This window comes from Pithys albifrons, chromosome 18, assembly GCF_047495875.1.
Source record: "Pithys albifrons albifrons isolate INPA30051 chromosome 18, PitAlb_v1, whole genome shotgun sequence".
Classification (NCBI taxonomy): domain Eukaryota; kingdom Metazoa; phylum Chordata; class Aves; order Passeriformes; family Thamnophilidae; genus Pithys; species Pithys albifrons.
In genome coordinates, this window is record NC_092475.1 from 11,976,624 (window position 1) to 11,995,687 (window position 19,064).

General features: G+C 45.3%; 1 protein-coding gene across 10 annotated transcripts in view; it reads right to left on the reverse strand.

Annotated features, from left to right (window-relative positions):
- The window catches only part of PTPRT (protein tyrosine phosphatase receptor type T), a 503,103-nt gene that overhangs the window by 253,814 nt on the left and 230,225 nt on the right, over positions 1-19,064 (reverse strand). For all 10 annotated transcript variants that reach the window (XR_011699370.1, XR_011699371.1, XM_071573285.1 and 7 more), the window contains exon 7: positions 16,093-16,386. Coding sequence is in view for 8 of the 10 variants with exons in the window: in XM_071573285.1 (XP_071429386.1) it covers positions 16,093-16,386 (294 nt within the window). In the remaining 2 variants the exon portion in view is untranslated. The remainder of the gene's footprint in view (positions 1-16,092; positions 16,387-19,064) is intronic.

Here is a 19,064-nt window from a genome sequence, read left to right on the forward strand (position 1 = left end):
ACTGCTATATCCACAGCATTCCTGACATCCCCTGCTCCTCCCCCCTACACTGAACAGTGCACTTTAACAAAACCCAAACACCACAAAAACCTGGCCCAATGCAGCTGCCAAGAGCCAGTGCCTCCTGAAACTTCATGTCAAATGTGTCTGCTCTGGGCATCTTGCCCCCCAGGTGCCTCCTCAGCAGTGCAGGGCACGCACAGATGGCACAGCCTGGCATGGATCCGGAGGCTCCCGCACTTCTCTTCCAGCACCCAGCACAGGGCAGGGCTCCCCAGACAGTCTGGGTGCTGTCTCAGTGTCAGCAAAGCTAAAATTACTGCAAGCTCTCTAATTGGGTGGGTACCTCTGTGAGAAAGCCAGGAAGCTCAAAGGGATTGGGTGAGCTGAGTGTGATCAGAGGAGGCCACAGCACCAGCAAAGGTGTCCCTGCTGCTCCCTGGGCACCTCTGAAGAGCCAACACATCTCCTCCCACCTCCCCTCCAGTACAGCACAAAGGGAGACAGAGGCAGTGAGGGAAACTGCTGTCTCAGAAGCTTTTGGAGGCTGGAGAAAGCACTCCCATCCAGGTTCTCAGCCAAGCACCACCTGTTCAATCCCTTGGGACTGGACATGAGGGCAAAAGGCAGCAGATCCAACAGCTGTTCTATCAACCTGCACCCACCTGAGTCTGCTTGTTGCCCAAACTAGACATGCATCCACCACATGCACTCCCACTTCCCTCTGACAGGTCCTGACAAGAAAAGAAGGAGGTTCTGCCATGACACAAAGGTTTTCCATCCTGAGGGGGAGTGATAAAGCAACAGGAGGGACATGGAGGGCAGTCTGGAAGCAGAGCAGTCCATACCTGAAGTTCCGCAATGAGTGACTTTGTTACTGACACCTCCCCATGAAAGGAAGACCAAAGGAAGGTATAAAAAACAGGAGGAAAACCAGACTACATTTAGTGAGAATTTATGATGTACAGGGTGGAAAAAGGGAGAGTTGGCTTCTGACTCAGTATTTTTGAGCTCCTTGGACCAACAGTGTTGTAACTCATAAATATCAGTAAAGCAAAGCAGGAAGGATTTTTAAGGACAGACTTGTCAATACAGTCTGGGAATCACTCAGCTTTGCTGCCCAGAATGTGAGCACATGATTGTCATTCCTGTGCTCTGAACACACAGCAAGGTGACCTGCAGCAGTGAGAAGGGGCCCAGAGCATTCCTCAGTGTCCCTGTGCCCCCAGGAGGGAACAGATGGAATGCTGCAGGCTACAATTTGCTCCTTCAGCCTGACTCCTTTAAGGAAGACAAATTTGAAGGAAATGCTGAAGGTGATATGCCATTAGTACCCTGGTCCTTAACCCTGGGGACAACCTGAGGTAGGATTTGTTTCATAAAGTCTTAAAGGCATTTGAGTTTAAAAGCATTCCTGTCAACACATTCAAGCCCAGGATCAGAGGCAATGCCATTTCATGATTGCTGTGTAAATCTCTGCACAGTGTGCAAGGCTTTGTCCTCCTGTGGTGAATACAGGAGGTTTCTGCATGATGCTTATGAAGTCAGGCAGCAATTTAATCTCATCCCACCTTTCCTGCCTAACCTCTGGAGGGCAACCTCCTTTTAGAGGTATTTACCTGCAGTGGGGAATACATGGCCAGACAAACACATGTGCAGGTAGCAATGCCTGGGTTAAAAGAGGAGCTGTTAAGACTTGCTGACAAGTGGAAAGGTCTGAGCAACCCAACTGAAAGGGATGGAAGGGATAAACCTGACTGCTCCTGTCAGCAAAGGACAGAAGCTGCTCCAAGAGGAGATACAGCATTGAGAGAGGAGAGGTTTTACAGGGACCAAGGGTTAAGGAGCTTAGTCATGGAATCACAGCATGAGTTGGGTTGGAAGGAACCTGAAAGATCATCTGGTTCCACCCCCTGCCATGGGCAGGGACACCTCCCACCAGCCCAGGTTGCTCCAAGCCCTGTCCAACCTGGCCTTGGACACTCCCAGGGATGGGGCAGCCACAGCTTCTCTGGGCACCTGTGCCAGGGCCTGCCCACCCTCACAAGGAAGAATTCCTTCCCAATATCCCATCCAACCCTTCCCTCTGGCAGTTTGAAGCCATTCCCCACCCCCTTGTCCTGTCACTCCAGGTCCTTGCAGTCTCTCTCCGTGTTCTTTCAGGCTCCCTTCAGGCACTGGAAGGCACCATTAGATCACTCTGAAGCTTTTCTTTTAGAGCTGAACAATCCCAGCTCTCTCAGTCTTTCCTTCACCCCTCTGATCATCCTGATGCCTCCTCTGGCCTTGCTCCACACCCCCATTTCTGTGCAGTAGAACACAGAACCTGCCCCATGGCTGCTGGATCCTCCTTCCCTGGGGCAGGGCAAGAGCAGGACTCTTTCTTTGGCTTGAAAAAAAACTGCACCACTCTGGAGCTTGAAGGCAACTGCAGAAAACTCTGGTGCCTCCTCCCTAATGCAGAGCATCATATTCTTCTGGCATTATTCTTTCTAATGCTCATACAAGAAAAAAAATGATAATATTTTGGTAAGATGAATAACATAAACCCTCGTAATCCCTTCTATTTCTCTAATTTAAACTGGGATTTCATAAGTACTTCTGCAGGGACTAACACTGCCACGTGGAGTTGGGGAATCACAGCCACACCACAGCAATCACAGACAGGCTGAACTGTTTGCAGGGTGCTTTTTCATGGCATGAATGAGGCAAGTGTACTGCAAACAGGGCAAACCTCCCTGCCCTCTGTTTAAATTATTGCTGTCTCTGAAGGCTGAGTGATCTGGAGGGTATTTAAATGAAGACTCCTCCCTTTCCCACCAACATCATCCAGTGCTGACCTCAAGGGAAAGAAATTTGATGATAAATAAGGCAAAGGGTGGACATTTCAGAGCCCTGTGTTGCAAATAAGAGGAGGTGGTCACAGGGCCTGACTGTTGCTGGAACATTATGGTTTAAGAACCAATATATATATCTATATATCCATATATACACACACATATATATCTGAAGAAATGTCCCTTCACTTGTATTGATTTTTCTTACAAGGAATGCTCAAAATTAAGGTGTCAAATTGCCCAAACCAGAAAAAGAAAAAACACACCTATTTTTCTGAACAAAGAAACTCCACAGCCCCACAGCAATTTAGGAGAGAAAACACACACTCCAGTAAACAGTATTTGTTGGAAAAGAATTTTAAGAGTATTTTGGTATAGAATAAGAACACCCCACCACTCCTTTCTTTTAGATTCTGACACTGTGCTTTTCACAGAGTTACCTCTGCTTAACACACCTGCACCCCAGGCAATGCTCTGCCCTCCCCTCATCCATAACCAGCACTGATTTTAAAACATCTCTGTGTTTTCCTGCCAAGGGACACCCCTGTGACAGAGCCAAGGCTGGAATAACAAGCAGATGATGACCATGCCTTGAGCACACAGGTCCATTTTCACAGCCTAAACAAGGTGATATTGCTGTTAGCACAGACCACCATGGTCAGGTTTGGAGATCATTTCTTGTTACAGGCAAGAGCATCTTTTACACTGGGACATGCAGAGACAAATAGGGACAGACAAACTATCATTCATGTTAATTAACCAAGTGTGAAAGCCCAAAAGCACTGACATCAACCTGTGAGCCTCAGCCCCACCACTGCCAGCAGAGAGGCTTGGGAAATTCTATATAAATGCCTGATGAGCATAACACACCAATATAATATGAAGCACCTGCTTGCAGAGTCTGAATACAACTCTTTTACACTGAGATATTTGCTTCTGTGTGAAAATAAGTAAATATTTGCTCTGCTGTGCCAGCTGGATCAGAGGAAAGCCCTGAATTGCAGTAAAAGGCTGGCAGAAGGTGCCTATCTGGAGTTCACATGCATAACACTCACTGGAAGCAACAACTATTGAAAACAGCTTCAGAACATAAATGGGAACAGCAGAAGTAGATACAAAACTCATTTTCACTCTGCAGATTTTATGGCAGGTGCTGCAAAGTTCATCTCTTAACTCTGCAGTTCTTGGTTTCTTTAGAAGAGCAAGACAAAGATCACAATCAGAAAAGCTGAGTTTTCACAAAGCAAAGGGAAGCCTTAAAAGTGAAACTTGGCCGAGTGCATTGCCAGCTGATTTTGAAGAAAAACGTAATATCCATGCTGGGGATGTGATGGGAATCAGGATTTATAAGAAATTTAATTGTTGAATTATCACCCAAACCCCCTTCCATCACCATAAAGCAAATTACAGGATGCAACACACAGACCTTCACACCAGGATTTGAAGCTACTGCTTCTCTCAGACAACAACCCAAAGGATATTTGGGCACTTCCAGCAACAAGGGCACTGCTCCATCTGAACTGCCATGGGACAGCTTTAATTCCACAGGAAAGGAAAAAGCAGCACAGCTATAGCTGGGCAGTTTCTTTAGTGACATGGGGTTCTCTCTGTCCTGGGAAAAGAACCACATGGATCTTTTTATAGAGGAATGTGTTAAAAAATAATCCACCTGACAAGGAAAAAACCAACTGGGAAGAACCATTTTTATCCAAATCCAAGCAGCAGTTCATACACAACACTGCCTTTGGTGCAGTGCTCCCTGTCTGACAATTGGCATCCCACTCCTCTGCCCACTCCCTGCCCTGTCAAACCAGCCAACTTCATGCCAGCCGTTTATCTTCCCATTAAAAACATCATTAAATACATTTATCAGTTGAAGGCTTTATCTTCAAAGTGGTGGAGCTCCTTGATATGTAATCTAATCTTTCAAGCTCACCAAAGATTTTCATCAAACTTCATTAATTGACAAATCAATTTCTGGAGGTTTGGATCTATTTGCAAGACCTACTTCCCTCCTGCTTTTTTTTTCCCTTCTCCAGTAAGTGCTAAAAAGCCTTTCCAAGTGCCACAGGGAGGAAATGATGACGTTAAGGCTTTCAGAGTCTCTTATCTGGTGGGTTGTGGGCTCGCTTTAAACCCCTTCTGATGGTCTCTGCACCACGATTTCAGTTTAATGATTTGAAGGATTATTGGCAGCTGAAATGAGGATTTGTGGATCTTGAGTGAAATACATTGTAATAACAACTGTCAGGCTGATTTGGATGCTCAGGCCTCTAAGCCTCTCCAGCAATATCTGAGGACTTTGATGCAGTCACAGCCATGCTCTGCACTTCAGCATTATTTCTCAAGTCTTATTCCACTGCTTCATATTTTTAAAAAACCCAGATAAATAAAAAAAAAAAAAGAGAGAAGAAAAAAAAGACAAAGGCAAAGCTTTTAAGCTTCTGGCTTATGAAACTAAAAAGCAAAAGTAAGTTAAAAGGAGTTGAGAGCATTTCCTTTTCCTCACTGTGCTCAGCTGAATAACAAATAATTAAAGGGTGGCTCGGTGTATAAAGCATCCCATGGTCATGGCAATCACTGGAATCCCAATCCAGAGCCTGGGGACAGTGGGGGGTCTCTCCATCTGTGCAATGTGAACTGAGACATCACAGGAACTCTGCACCCCCCAGACAGCTCTGGCTCTGCCACCATCAGGCACTGCAGTGCAGCAGGTCACAGAAATGCCCATGGACACAACAACTGGCTAAAAAAGAATTTTTAAAGTCCATTTTCAAGCTCAGTCAGTGGGAAAATGCAAGGTATTGGTGGAGACAGACAGACACCCCACTGCAAACCGCATTTTGCACTCTCATGCTCCACCTGCTGGTTCTGCAACAGGATTTAAGACGCCAACATGTTTGGGATTTTTTTTTTTTCCCCAGCTGTGCAACAGCCCTGCTCATCTGGATAAGTGTTAAAAGAGAAGTCATGCTCATCTCAATATTGCAGAGTCCACTGGGGAAAAATAAAAGGGTAAAATATTTATGACAAAATGTAAAACAGCTGAATGTGTAAGGAACAGAACTGCTCCTAAATGCCTTGCAAATGCCTCAGGGTTAACATGGTAAAAATGTAGTGCTCTCTTCCATTCTGCCTCTGCCTGGTTTTGTATTATACAGCAAAGCACCCAAGAAAGCCAATTAATGTGCATTTTATTCTTTGAAACGTTTAAAATTGGGCACTTTCGGCGTGTAAACTCTCAGCATCTCTTACTGTTTGAGTGCTTTTTATTGCAGATTTGTGCATATTAAAAATACATTTGAAAAAAATGAAAGGCATTTGTGTTTCAAGCTGCCTTTGGAAAAGCAACAAGAGGAACATAAGCAGGAAGCAACACTTGTCCCAGGACAAAGATGGGATCATGACTATGCAAATGTTTCATGAGCACTTCTTGAGGCTGGGCTTGTCATCCCCTCCCAGGGGTTGTGTGACACAGGGGAGGCACAGGGAGCCCTGCATGGAGCTCAGTGGGTAACACAAGCACTGCAAGAACCCACACACAGCATTCCCCTCCCACCCTCCTCCCACTAACAGGGCTTTTCACGCTCGGATAAAGCCACATCTGGAAACCATCATCTCCTCTCACCCTCCCCAAACCCACAGAAGCAGCAATAACATGCTAATAAGGGATGGAATTTCATGAAAGATGCCTCTTAACTGAAGACTAAAAAGACACCACGCAATTTAAATGAATTGCTTTTAGCAGGGCACTGAGTGACAATCAGGGGGAAATGCCTGGCCCATTTTTGCCAGTTGTGGGGCAGATTTTCAATGGGTGCAAAATGCTGCCTTGGGCAAAGCAGTGCCAGGTTTGCACAAGCCAAGGGTATAGTCCTGTGCAGTCCCATTTTTAGGACCACAATGGAGAAACCCTTAAACTGAGGGTGCTGAAATGAAGCTGCATAAGCAAGTAGGAAAGAAGTTATTAACACATCAAATATCTGCTTATGGTGCTTCCCTCCCTGCACAGTTTTGTTAAGTGAGCTGAAAAGAGCAATCACACGATTCTCTGAATGCACACAAAGAAGTTCAAACAACATTGTGTTGTGCACAAGGACAAGAACCCAGTTCCTGGGTGGGTGGCTTGGGAACACAGGGGCTGCTGGAGCTTTGGTTTGGCTGCTCTGGGACCTCTTGTGCCCAGCTCCAGCCCTGAGCATGTGGCAGCATCAGGGTGGGCCTGTCCTGCCAGTGACCTTCAGGTGTGCCCAGCACCTCACACACCATCCCAGAATCCTTGAGGTTGGAAAAGACCTCCAAGATCATGACATCCAACCTGTGACCCGCCACCACCTCCCAGACCAGCCCAGAGCACTGAGTGCCATGTCCAGCTGTTCCTTGGACACCTCCAGGGGTGGGCACTCCACCATCTCCCTGGGCAGCCCCTTCCAACACCTGGCCATGCTTTCTGTGAAGAAATTCCTCCTGATATCCAGTCTGACCCTCCCCTGGCACAGCTTGAGGCTGTTTCCTCTTGTTCTGTCCCTTGTTCCCCGGGAGCAGAGCCTGATCCCAACCTGGCTACAACTTTCAGGGAGTTGCAGAGAGCAAGAGGGTCTCCCCTGAGGCTCCTTTTCTCCAGGCTGATCCCCCCAGCTGCTCCAGACCCTCCCCCAGCTCCACTCCCTTCCCTGGGCATGCTCCAGCCCCTCAAGCTGTAGAAATACAACCTTGGAAAACTGCAACAAATCCAACTGGTTTGTATTCCCTCCAAATTCCACTCCAACCCCCTTTCTCCCTACCAGAGCAGTGCACACACAAAAGATGTTCAGCTGCCTCACATCCATAATGCCACCCAGTCAAACAGCACTCAGGGATTTCTCTGAGTCCAGCAAAACAGAACAGGAGTTTTGTTGTTGTTTTGGGCTTTGTGGTTCTGTTTTCTCCTTTCTCTTTCCATTTTTGCCTCTTCAGATGAGGAATGGCTGGACAGAACTCAGGAAACAAGGAACATCAAAAAGAACAGTGCCCTAAATGCACCTGGTGTGAAACCAAGGAATTGTGAGATCCCATCACTGGTGGAACTGGTTTTGGCATGAGAACCTCATGTCTTTATGGAAATTCTCATCTTCCTGCCCAGCCTGTCCACTCCAAAAATAATGGTGTATTCAAATCACATTCTGGAAAACCATTAAATTAAACATCAGCACCACCAGGCAGAAACAGCACAGTGTGGAAATGAATGACTAGACTTCATCCTAATAAATAAAAATAAAACATTTCTGGATAACAAACTGCCTTAGCAGATAAAAAAGTAAATCCCTAGAATTTAAATCCATCATAAGCAAAAGCCCTCTGGAAAAAAAACTATCCAGTCCAAAGCACTATTATGACTGACTTTATATTCAGAACTGTATTTATGCAGACTAAGATAAGGGCAATCAATCCCCAGGCCTCAGGACAAAAAGCTGATCTTCTGCAGGGATCAGGATAAAGAAAATTCCTCACCATATGTCCCATGGTTAAAGGCAATAGGGGACATGATCTGTGAGACTCAGGAATGTTCAGGGATTGGTCACTGCTGGGAACAAATATCAGATTTACAACACATCTGCTCCAGCAGTAAATCCCAGCCTCTTCTCTACATGTTGCTGCTTTCCAACACACCCAGTTTAGTGCCTTAACTTGGGATGGATCTTGTCAGATCCAACAGTCTGTCTTTGCAGGACTCCTGTATTCACTCAGTCACCCAAAGTGTACCAGAACACTCTGCTTCCCTTTTTCACCATTCAATCACCTCCCCTTCTCCTCCCAAATTCCTTCTGTTCCACGTAGGTTGTCACTGGTGTTGTATCTCAGACAACAGAGCTGCTCCTTTTTCAATTCTTTTCCAGTAAATAATTCATAGAACCAATCTATCCTCTATCCCTTGAAAGGCATCTTTCCAGGGCAATCACCACATCCATAACTTGATACTGATGGTTCCTCCACCAGGACTTGCTCACAGCCCCAGAATGTGTGTCATCAAGCAATATTTCACCTCTTCTTTCAGCTGTTCTTTTAAGGGCAGATGCTGCCTTCCTACTCTGACAAAAATTAAGTGAGGAGGGAGAAAGAATAAAGCAGAAATCAAGATATGCTTATTAAGTATTTAATCAATTTGGCAGGGAAAAATCATCATCTTGCATGCAAAGGAACTTCAGCCATTAGGAGGTGACACAGATGAAGCCTCTGCCTTTCAGCAGTGCCACCAGGCTGATTCCAAGCACAAACTGGGCAGCAAGGATCAAAATGAAGGAATGTTGTATTGCTGTAACTCTTCTTCTCCCAGGCACTCAGCAATAGGACAAGGGGGCACGATGGGCTCAAGCTCTGCCAGGGGAAATTGAAGTTGGAGAGCAGGAAAAAATTCTTTGCAGAGAGAGTGCTCAGGCATTGGAATGGGCTGCCCAGAGAGGGGGTGGATTCCCCATCCCTGGAGGTTTTTAACCTGAGCTTGGCCGTGGCACTGAGTGCCATGATCTGGTAAAGGGACTGGAGCTGGACCAAGGGTTGAACTTGATGATCTGGGAAGCCTTTTCCAACCCAATCCATTCTATGATTCTGTGATCCTCTCCCCAGCTGATGTGCCAAAGGCTACTGAGGTGGAAAGAAAAACAGGGTGAGGAACGTCCCTGGAATGGGTGCCAGTCTCAGGTTTTGGGGGAGCCACACACTGAAAGGCAGTTGTGCCACTCCCAGCACCTCACCTGCAGCTCTCCATGGCTCTTGGGAATGGGCTGAGAGGACAACAACTGCATCTCACTCAGGGAATTCAGCAAAAGCAAACCCAAACATGCAGTGTTGGCTCAGCTTACACAGCTGGGGAAAGAAATCCCCTCCCAGCACAGAAAGCAGGTAAAGTTTCAGTATGAAGTTGTGCCAGGAGTGGTTCAGGTTGGATCTCAGGGAAAGGTTCTTCCCTCAGAGGGTGGTGGGCACTGACCAGGCTCCCCAGGGCAGTGGGCACAGCCCCAAGGCTGCCAGAGCTCCAGGAGGGTTTAGACAACGCTCTGAGGGACAGGGTGGGATTGCTGGGGTGTCTGTGCAGGGCCAGGGGTTGGATCAACAATCCCTGTGGGTCCCTTCCAGCTCTGGATATTGTAGAATTCTATGATAATATTTTCCTTCACTTGCTAAAAAAGCATCTGTTTTCCCCACTGTCTCCCTTTAAAGTTCTAGTAGACTGGAGCTAAGAGTTCAAATTTAATATTAATAGGGAAATGAAGGTGTGTTGGAGCACAAGGCTTAGTGTAGCTCCAAGTTAAATTAGCCTGTGAATCAGTGATCTTAATAATACCAACACATCAGTTGTACAGAACACTCTTTCAAATCACTTGATATGCCATTTGTGCAGCACTTTGACTCACAGGCCTGATTTTTAATTATTTCTTTTACTATAAGCTTGGGAAAAAAATGAAGGCCTCAGTTTTTCAACATTAACGTGTGAATGTTTCCTATTTAATGGGAGGTATCACCTTAATATTAAACCAGAAAGAATTATTTCTGAACTCATACTCAGGGCACACACTTGTGGCTGTTCAGTTCATGCATTTTGTAACAGAACAAAAATCCCTCCTTTTTAAACATTTGTAGCAGAGCAAAAGACAAAAATATTTCTATAAATTTGAAAATATCATCTTAACAAAAAAAAAGTGGCAAGAGCTGCTGGGTACTGCTAAACCTCCCAAGATTTCATGGCAACAAAGTGCCTGTCAATAGCAGCCAGAGGAAAAGGGTTTCCAACTACTTTGCAACACCAGAACAAACTCTGAATGTTCCCATTATTTGCATTTGCATCGGTTACTTTATCTGGACTATTTTTAAAAGCAGCATTGAATCCAGCTCCATCATTCAAGCCTCACTTTTATTTCCCTAGGCCAACACCAAAAATTGAGTATTGATCTTGACAACTGCTCTTTTTTCCAGGAGCTAAATCACATCCTGTGCTGATTAACCCAAGTCTGCAGCAGCTTATTTTAAGAGACAAGCTGCGTGTGAGCCACGGGAATTTTTCCATACGAGGACAAACCTTCTATTATCATAAGCCTGTTCTACAAAAGAATCATTGCCACACATTTTGGGGGCAGATTAGGGGGTTTCTCAGGACTTTTCCTCCCCTCTCATTCCTTGCCAAACAATTTTGCTGTCACATTGGAGAGTTTCCTGCTTCCAAGCCACAAGGTCACAAGACCTTCCTCAGTTTACAAGTCACCTGTTGCCATCATCCAAAAAGGCAGAGAATTACAGAATCACTAGGGCTGGAAAAGCCCTCTAAGATCACCAAGTCCAACCATTAACCAGATTAATCACACAGACTGTTCTGAGTTGGAAGGGACCCACAAGGGTCATCAAGTCCAGCTTTAAAGTCAGTGGCCCACAGAGGGGATTGAACCCATGACCTTGGCATTGTTACAACCAAGTTTGAACCAACTGAGCTCATCTCAGGGTCCACCCTGTTCACCACTAAACTATAACCCCAAGTGCCATATCCACACACCTTTGGAACACTTCCAGGGCTTGACAACCCTCTCAGTGAAGAATTTTTTCCTAATATTCAATCTAAACCTTCCCTGGCACAACTTGAGGTCATTTCCTCTTGTTACCTGGGAGAAGAGCCCAACCCTCACCTGGCTACATCCTCTCCCAGAGAGTTGTGGAAAGCAACGAGGTCCCCTGAGCCTTCTTTCTTTAGCCTGAGCAACTAATAAAGGAGCAGCCAATGTTCTAATGAACCTAATGGGAAGTTAATGTTCAAGGCAGCTTTCCAGACACTATTTTAATCAAGACTAAATATTAATTGTACAGAATGTCTTTTCCCTGACCCTTTATTAATATTCATTTAAATGTTACTCTTTGGCCTTCCTTTCCATGTGAGTTTGTCCCTGTAGAAGGTAAACACTTTCCAGATGATGTTCCCCCTAAGATGATGATCTCATGATCTCAGTTGCAAACTCTTCCCTTTCTTCCCATCCACCAGAGCTAAAAGTGCCTTTTCCCCTATTCTGCTTTGCTGTGGAAACTTAAGAAAGCAAAAAAAAAAAAAAAAAAAAAAAAAAAAGGCAGGGGAATAGTCAATAAGCAGAGAGAAGAAAACAAGCCTCAAGTTTCCCAAAGCACACTCTGGTGAACAAAGCCCATGAAACAAGGATTTTAAAGAGCTCTGTTTATCTGTGGAGGAGGGCTATAAACACCCCACGCTGAGAAAACCAGTGCTGAATACAGGCACTGTTGGGAACTGGATTCAAACACGCTGTTCCAACCCTGTTATCTCCTCAACCTGTTAGTCTGGGGGTAAAAACTCATGGTTATATCTGTCTTTCCTTTAACCAACCTTCAGCCCTGTGTCTAGTCTTAACCTTAGACTGTCTCTCTCTTTCCCCATTCCCTGCTGAGCTGCTCTTCCCTCTGACTGACAGTTCTCTGGTTTTGCCTCAAGGACATTTAATCCTTTCCTGTCCCAAGTCACAGCCTATCACAGTCTGGGAAAAAAACAAATAAACCCAAAACAAGAAGAAAAAAACCATAATAAAAGTAATTCATGCAGGGTTTGCCATGTTTTCTGGCAGTTGGTTTTTCCTGGAAGGAGGCAAGCTGGGACTTAATTTTCAGTATCATTTCTACAGATCAAATATTCATCAAGTCTTGTAACACTGTCCTGGAGAAAACCAAAAGCATCACCTGTGGGGTAACAGACACCTGGGCACACACTGCTTACAGAAATTTAGATAAGATACAATCCACTTTAACAAAACTTCTTTATGCTCATTTAGAGCAGGACCTTTCATAATTAATTTTTATGGGCTTTATCTAATGAAAAATTTATTCATGTCCACAGAAACAACTTGCATTCGGTCTGATCAAAAATCTGAAACTAATGGATGATTTTGGTAAGAGTTGCATCATGGTGAGATGACTTTAAGCTCATGCTGAGCCATCCTGGCCATGCTTTTGCTCTGGTTCAAGGCTGGCAGTCAAGGAACACACCAGACCAGGGGAAGTTTGTAAATAAATGAACTTCTAGTGCTTGATTTGAAGTGGAATTAAAACATGGTCTTTCCCAATCCTGTTCTAATTGTTATTTTCATATCTAAATAAGAATCTCATTGCAAACATTTGTCTAAATTGAAGGCTAAGCCTCCCCAGAACACAAATATTCAATCTCTATGTAAAAAGACCCTAAAAAGAGTATTTAGTATGAGGGACATTGAATTCTCACTGTTGGAAGGTTACAGACACCTTCAGTTTATTGTTACACTGATTTCTTGCAACTGAAATCAGTAAATACTCCTCCAGTACAGGTGATATTCTCTGTTACTTCTGCAGTCAATTTTGTTATCTTTGTTTGTGGGCTTAATAAACACAGCACAACACTAAACAGTGCAGTAAAACAGGGCTATTCCAGTGCTCTGATGGTTGCACACAGATGAGTAGGAGTTTGGTACTGCCCCTCTTGCCAAGGAAAAGGAATGACAAAGAAAAGCAGCATCACTCATCCCTCAACTCTTTCAAACCCCTCAGTTTTCCCTGATGTCATTCATTAGGAACTCCAAGGAACATGGAGGCAGCAGAGCTGTTTTCTCAGTTCAGCACATTTTAAAAACCTTCCCCGTGAAAGTTTCGTGTAATTATCCTCGAAATGGGGTATTTTGAAGGAGTTCCACGACATATGGAAGTTGGAATAATGAGTTGCATTTCTGTGTCTATCATTTCAGTTGGCATTTGGTGCAAGTTGTACATCTCGAGCTATTAAGTCTCTCCCTCCAAGTCCACGCTTAGATCGAGATCATTACAATTTCTCCCACCCAATGCCCTAAACAAAACGTAAATGCCATCACCATCAATCTCAACAAGCTCTGCATGACAGCTAACATTAACAGAATGACCTTCTCCAGTTAGATTTTCATTAGTAAAATAGGATGGAAACACCAAGTGGCTCAGCCAATTTGAACAGATTACCCACGTCATCCTTCTCGGTGTCAGTCGATACCGAGCTGAGCAGGGAAATCACCACTTTGGGCCATGAAACAGAGTCAACACCCTGTTATTTTGACCCCTGAACCAAACCAAAGGCAGCACCCTTTGCAGGTTGCCAGTTTGGCTGCTGCAGAGTGTGCCTGCAAAGGGATGATGCCACGGGAGTTGCAGAGCAAACCTCAGCATGTCCTGTTTCCACTTGCCAATGCACAGTCCTGCAGATGCTGAGAGAATCTGACCACACCAGTGAAGGAGAAGAAAGCCAAAACATGAGTACCACAACATGTGGCAACTTCCCCAAATAGGCCAGGACATCTTCTATGCCATCTCACACTTTCCACAAAGCTGCAGCAAACACTCTGAAGATCTGTGTCCTACCAATGGACAGCTGCTGGCCAGAGCAAACACCTCTGTGCCAGGGCCTCATGCTCAGCTTTATTCATTCTTAACCAAATCTCCTCAAACAGACACTAAATATTCACTGATTTAGAACCAGTATAATAAAGGCTGTGCCCCACACACAGCCAACAACACAATCATCCTGCCAGTCTTGCACTCTTGGAAGAGGAAGGGGATGCTGTGGTGTGACAGTGGGTGAGGAGCACTAACATTGTCCTGCTTATTCTCATCCCAGAATGGCATTTGGCTGCTCTGGCTGCCTCCTTCCCACTTCAGTCTTGCTGCTTTATCAGAAGAATTAAATGGAACCAAGGTTTTGTGTAAGATTCCCACTGCTTAAATGCACTTGTGGTAAACCACTAATTTGGGGAGGGAAAAAGGTTGTAGTAAAAGGAGAGCAACCTTTAAGTCTCTGTCCTTTGTTCCTTCCACAGCAAAAATTACAAAACTGCAAACCCTGATAAGAGACCTGTGTGCTGGGAAAAACCTGGGAGGCAGAAAAGTGCTCTGTTCATCCCCTTGCCAGGCAGAGGTTGATTTCCCTTAATGGCTAATGATTAATGTATGACAACAGGATGAGCAGCCAATATCTCTGAAACATGAGAAACAGGATCCTTCAGATTTTCTTGGGAAGGCTGATACAGCTTAGAAAGAAGATAGACTGCTTCTGTCCCTGGATCAAAACTGATCCACTCCAGTATGAAAGGGAACAGGAGGATACTGCACATTGTTTGAACAGGTTGCTTTGTCAGAAGTGAGGAGAAGAGTCAGCTCCATCAAATGGAACACAAAAGTGTATTTTAAAAACCAAATGCTTCCTGCTTCACCACACTGCACTCCAACTGCTCTCAGTGCCAGTGTGTTAATAAGAAATGCTGATCCATTACCCAGGCACTTGTTAGACAAGAATTCTGCTCTGCACTTAGAGGTGAATATTAAATCATGGACTAGTCTTAAGAACAATTTTCCTGCTGGAGAACTGGTCAGAAAACTCTCTCAGCCCATTTCAACAAGAAAGCAGCCACACACTGAGGCAAAAGTTTGTCAAAGACACCACATGCATAAAAGCAAAACATCTGTCTACAGAATAAAACAAAATATTCCAGGATGTGTCTAAACTCATAATGCCAATCCAACAGCTCACGTGCACCAGGGTGTCTGGAGGAGCATCTGCTCCCATGTGAGTGAGGGCCCCCAGGTGCCAGTGCTGTGCCCAGGGCAGCCCCAGTGCTGTGCCCCATAGAATCATAGAATTGACTGAGTTGGAAAAGACCTCCAAGATCATCAAGTCCAACCCCTGGTCCAACTCCAGTCCCTTTACCAGATCATGGCACTCAGTGTCACGGCCAAGTTCACCTTAAAAACCTCCAGGGATGGGGAATCCACCCCCTCTCTGGGCAGCCCATTCCAATCCCTGAGCACTCTCTCTGTGAAGAATTTCTTTCTGAAATCCAACCTAAACCTCCCCTGGCAGAGCTTGAGCCCCTCTTGTTCTCCTGTTGGTTGCCTGGGAGAAGAGACCAACCCCCACCTGACCAGAACTTCCCTTCAGGCAGTTCCAGACAGTGCTGAGGTCACCTCTGAGCCTCCTCTTCTCCAGGCTAAACATCCCCAGCTCCCTCAGCCTCTCCCCACAGCACTTGTGCTCCAGTCCCTTCTCCAGCCTCGTTGCTCTTCTCTGGCCCCGCTCCAGCCCCTCAATCTCTTTCCTCAACTGAGGGGTCCAGAACTGAACACAACACTCAAGGTGTGGCCTCCCCAAGGCAGAGTCCAGGGGAAGGGTCACTGCCCTGGGCCTGCTGGCCATGCTAGTTTTGATCCAGGACAGGATCCCCAGGGCAGCCCCATCCTGCCCTACCTGCACACTTGGTCCTGGTGGTGAGTGGGGGGCCGGGGGGGCCGGTGCCGCCCTCCCCGGGGCGCGTGAGCAGCACTCGGATCTCGTACTCCACGTCGGGGTCCAGGTGCCAGAGCTTGTAGTTGGGGGAGTCCACGATGTGTGTCTCTGCCCAGTTGCCCGTGGTGGTCCTGTACTCCACCTCCTTGAGGATGATGGGCCCGTCACCGATGATGGAGTTGGCGTTGGGTTTGATCCACAGGTACGTGGCGCCCACGGCCAGCAGCTCCGGAGGGGCGATGGGTGTCGGGGGCTCTGCGGGCACAAAGGGAGCAAGAAACTCTGTCAGAGGGACCTCATTTCCACAGTGCATTTTTGTAGCCAGGCTGTCCCAAAATCTGTTGTTGTAACTGTCTTGGGTTGAGCTGGCAAAGTGCCAACTGCCCAATACAGAGTCAAAGCCTCCCTCCCACTGAGAAAAGGGAGAAAGGAAAAAACCTGGAAAATTAAACTAGGTTTATACTTAAACTAATTGTATATGTTTATACAGGAAAGAGAAAATTAAAAGAAAACTACAATGTGACACACACTTACACAAGTTAGATATAACAACAGTTTTCTCCCTCCCACTAAAACCAGATTTCATTACTCTAGATTCATAAACCACCCCAAAAGACACCCAGCCAAGAACAGAAACAATAGCACCAAAATGTTTCTACTTCCCTGAACTAAAATAAAATGCAGAGTAGCAGTGACAGCAGCAAGGCCCAGGACAGCAGATGTGATGCCAACCCCTCCTAGTCCGGCTTTTGTGTTTGAGATGATGTTGGAATACAGGATGGAATACCACTGGCCATAGCAGTGATCTGTCAGCTGGCCCAGCCCAGCCCAAGTCAGCTGATAGTCTCAGGATTGCTCTGAAATCTCACCTGTGCAGCAAGGCTGTCCCAAAATCAGCTTCTCCTGTCATGTAACAAATCTTTTATAAGACTTTAATCTGACTCTGAAAAGAATTGGACTTTTTTTTTTGGTGCTAAAAATTCAGCCCCATTCACTGGGGGTATTGGTGCAAATTCAGAAACATCTGCAGCAACCCCAAAGCAATTTCTGTTTACAGTAAAACACAAAAGTCACTTTTAAAAGATCAGAAGGTTTATAGTTGTTTTCACTTTTAAGCACGAGCAATAGCTCTCAATATAATACTGGAGGGTGAGGGGGAGAGAGAAGTCTTAAATTAAGATAACCAAGTGCACTTAACATATTCCATGAATAAAAAGGCTTCACAATGGCCCCTTCTCTGCCCTGTGAGCTGGCACAGCAGAATATCCCAATGATTGTGGTACTGTGGCTCAGCCAAGTTCTAGTGCTTAACATGATGCAATTAGCAGGAAAGCTCAAATCACTTGCTCATTTTCTGATTTTAACAAGCAAAATACAGGTTAAAATAAGAATTAATTTCTAAGCAAAGCACTGGCTGTGTCTGAGCAAATTTAAACCCTTGGGATCTTCCCATGACCAGTCACACCCAGGATGCTGCTGGAACTGGCTTTAACTGGGGCTCTTGGTAGCTCAGAACTAAGAAAAAGGACTAAGAAAAAGTGACTCAACACCTCCTGTCGTGTTTGATTGCAAAGTTTGCTTAACTTCATGAGCAAAGGCACTCAAGGAAGTCTGCAGGAGACTTGAAGAGTGTCTGGATGTCTGAGAAGCAGCAGAGGAGGCAGGGACTTGGCTGCTGAGCATCACCTCTGTGAGACAAAGCAACTCAAGCTGATAAAAGACATCTCAGCAGCTCCCTTTGATGGGGCTACAAAAAAAAACCAAAACAAAACAACCTACAGAGCTCTGGCTGCCTGCCTGATTTTTATTATTCCTCTTCCCCTCTCTGTCAGTGTGTAAGTAACACTTGCATACTGGGAACCACATGAATGGTGAACACCTCGTGGTTTGGGAAACCTGAGCCCAATTGTGCAGGATTAGGAGCAATTCCCTGGATGTCTTCTGGCCTTCCCTCTGTCACACTCTAATGTGGTTTGCCCTCAGCCCAGAGGACACAGATTTGATTCTCTTGTGAAAATGAGGTGACAAAAGAGAAGTTTTTTATCATGAGGGTGTTAAAATGCTGGCACAGGTGCCCAGAGAAGCTGTGGCTGCCCCATCCCTGGAAGTGTCCAAGGCCAGGCTGGACAGGGCTTGGAGCAACCTGGGCTATGGAAGGTGTCCCTGCCCATGGCATGGGTGGGAACCAGAGGATCTTTGTGTTCCCTTCCAACCCAAACCATTTTGGGATCTCTGTCTCAGAAAAAGAAACCTATAAATGTAACAACATCTTGAATAATTTAAAGTCCTGTGGAAGTTATTCTGAACTCCTCTTTTAAGGTGAACCCTCAGAAAACCCAGAAAACTGTAAGAATGCAGGAGCCACAGAAATGTGAAAGAAAAAAATCTGAGCACCCCATGACAGGAAGAAGATTCTTGCAGGTTGACATCTGCTCCGTGAAGAGAGACAAACACACAGAAACCATTATTATACAAAAAGATCCACTGAAATGTTATTTAACTCCATTTCCTCTGGCTAACTAATTACAAGAGCCACGCCATCTCCCAGAGACTGACTGCAGGAGTTGTGTGTTGCACCTCTGGAAATAAAAGCAATCTGAATTGTAACTGCAGCACAACAAAAGCAGTGACACCAGCTGAGTTCTCTGTGCAAGGTTTGTTCCTGCTTTTATCCTGCACTTTTCCCCTAATTCCTGCCACAATCTCTTTGTGATATGAATTCCAAGCTGATTATGTTTTGACTTACTATGGTGATTTCTCCAAGAAAATTGTTTTCAAGAAACACTTGCAGATACATTTTCATTAAAAATCAAATTACTATAAATCACAAGCAGCTTATTACTTGTTTCTTGGTGCAAGACAATTAAAAGATAGACTTGCTGATTTTTATTCCCAGTGCAAAAAATGACATCTTACAACTCACATCAGAGCTG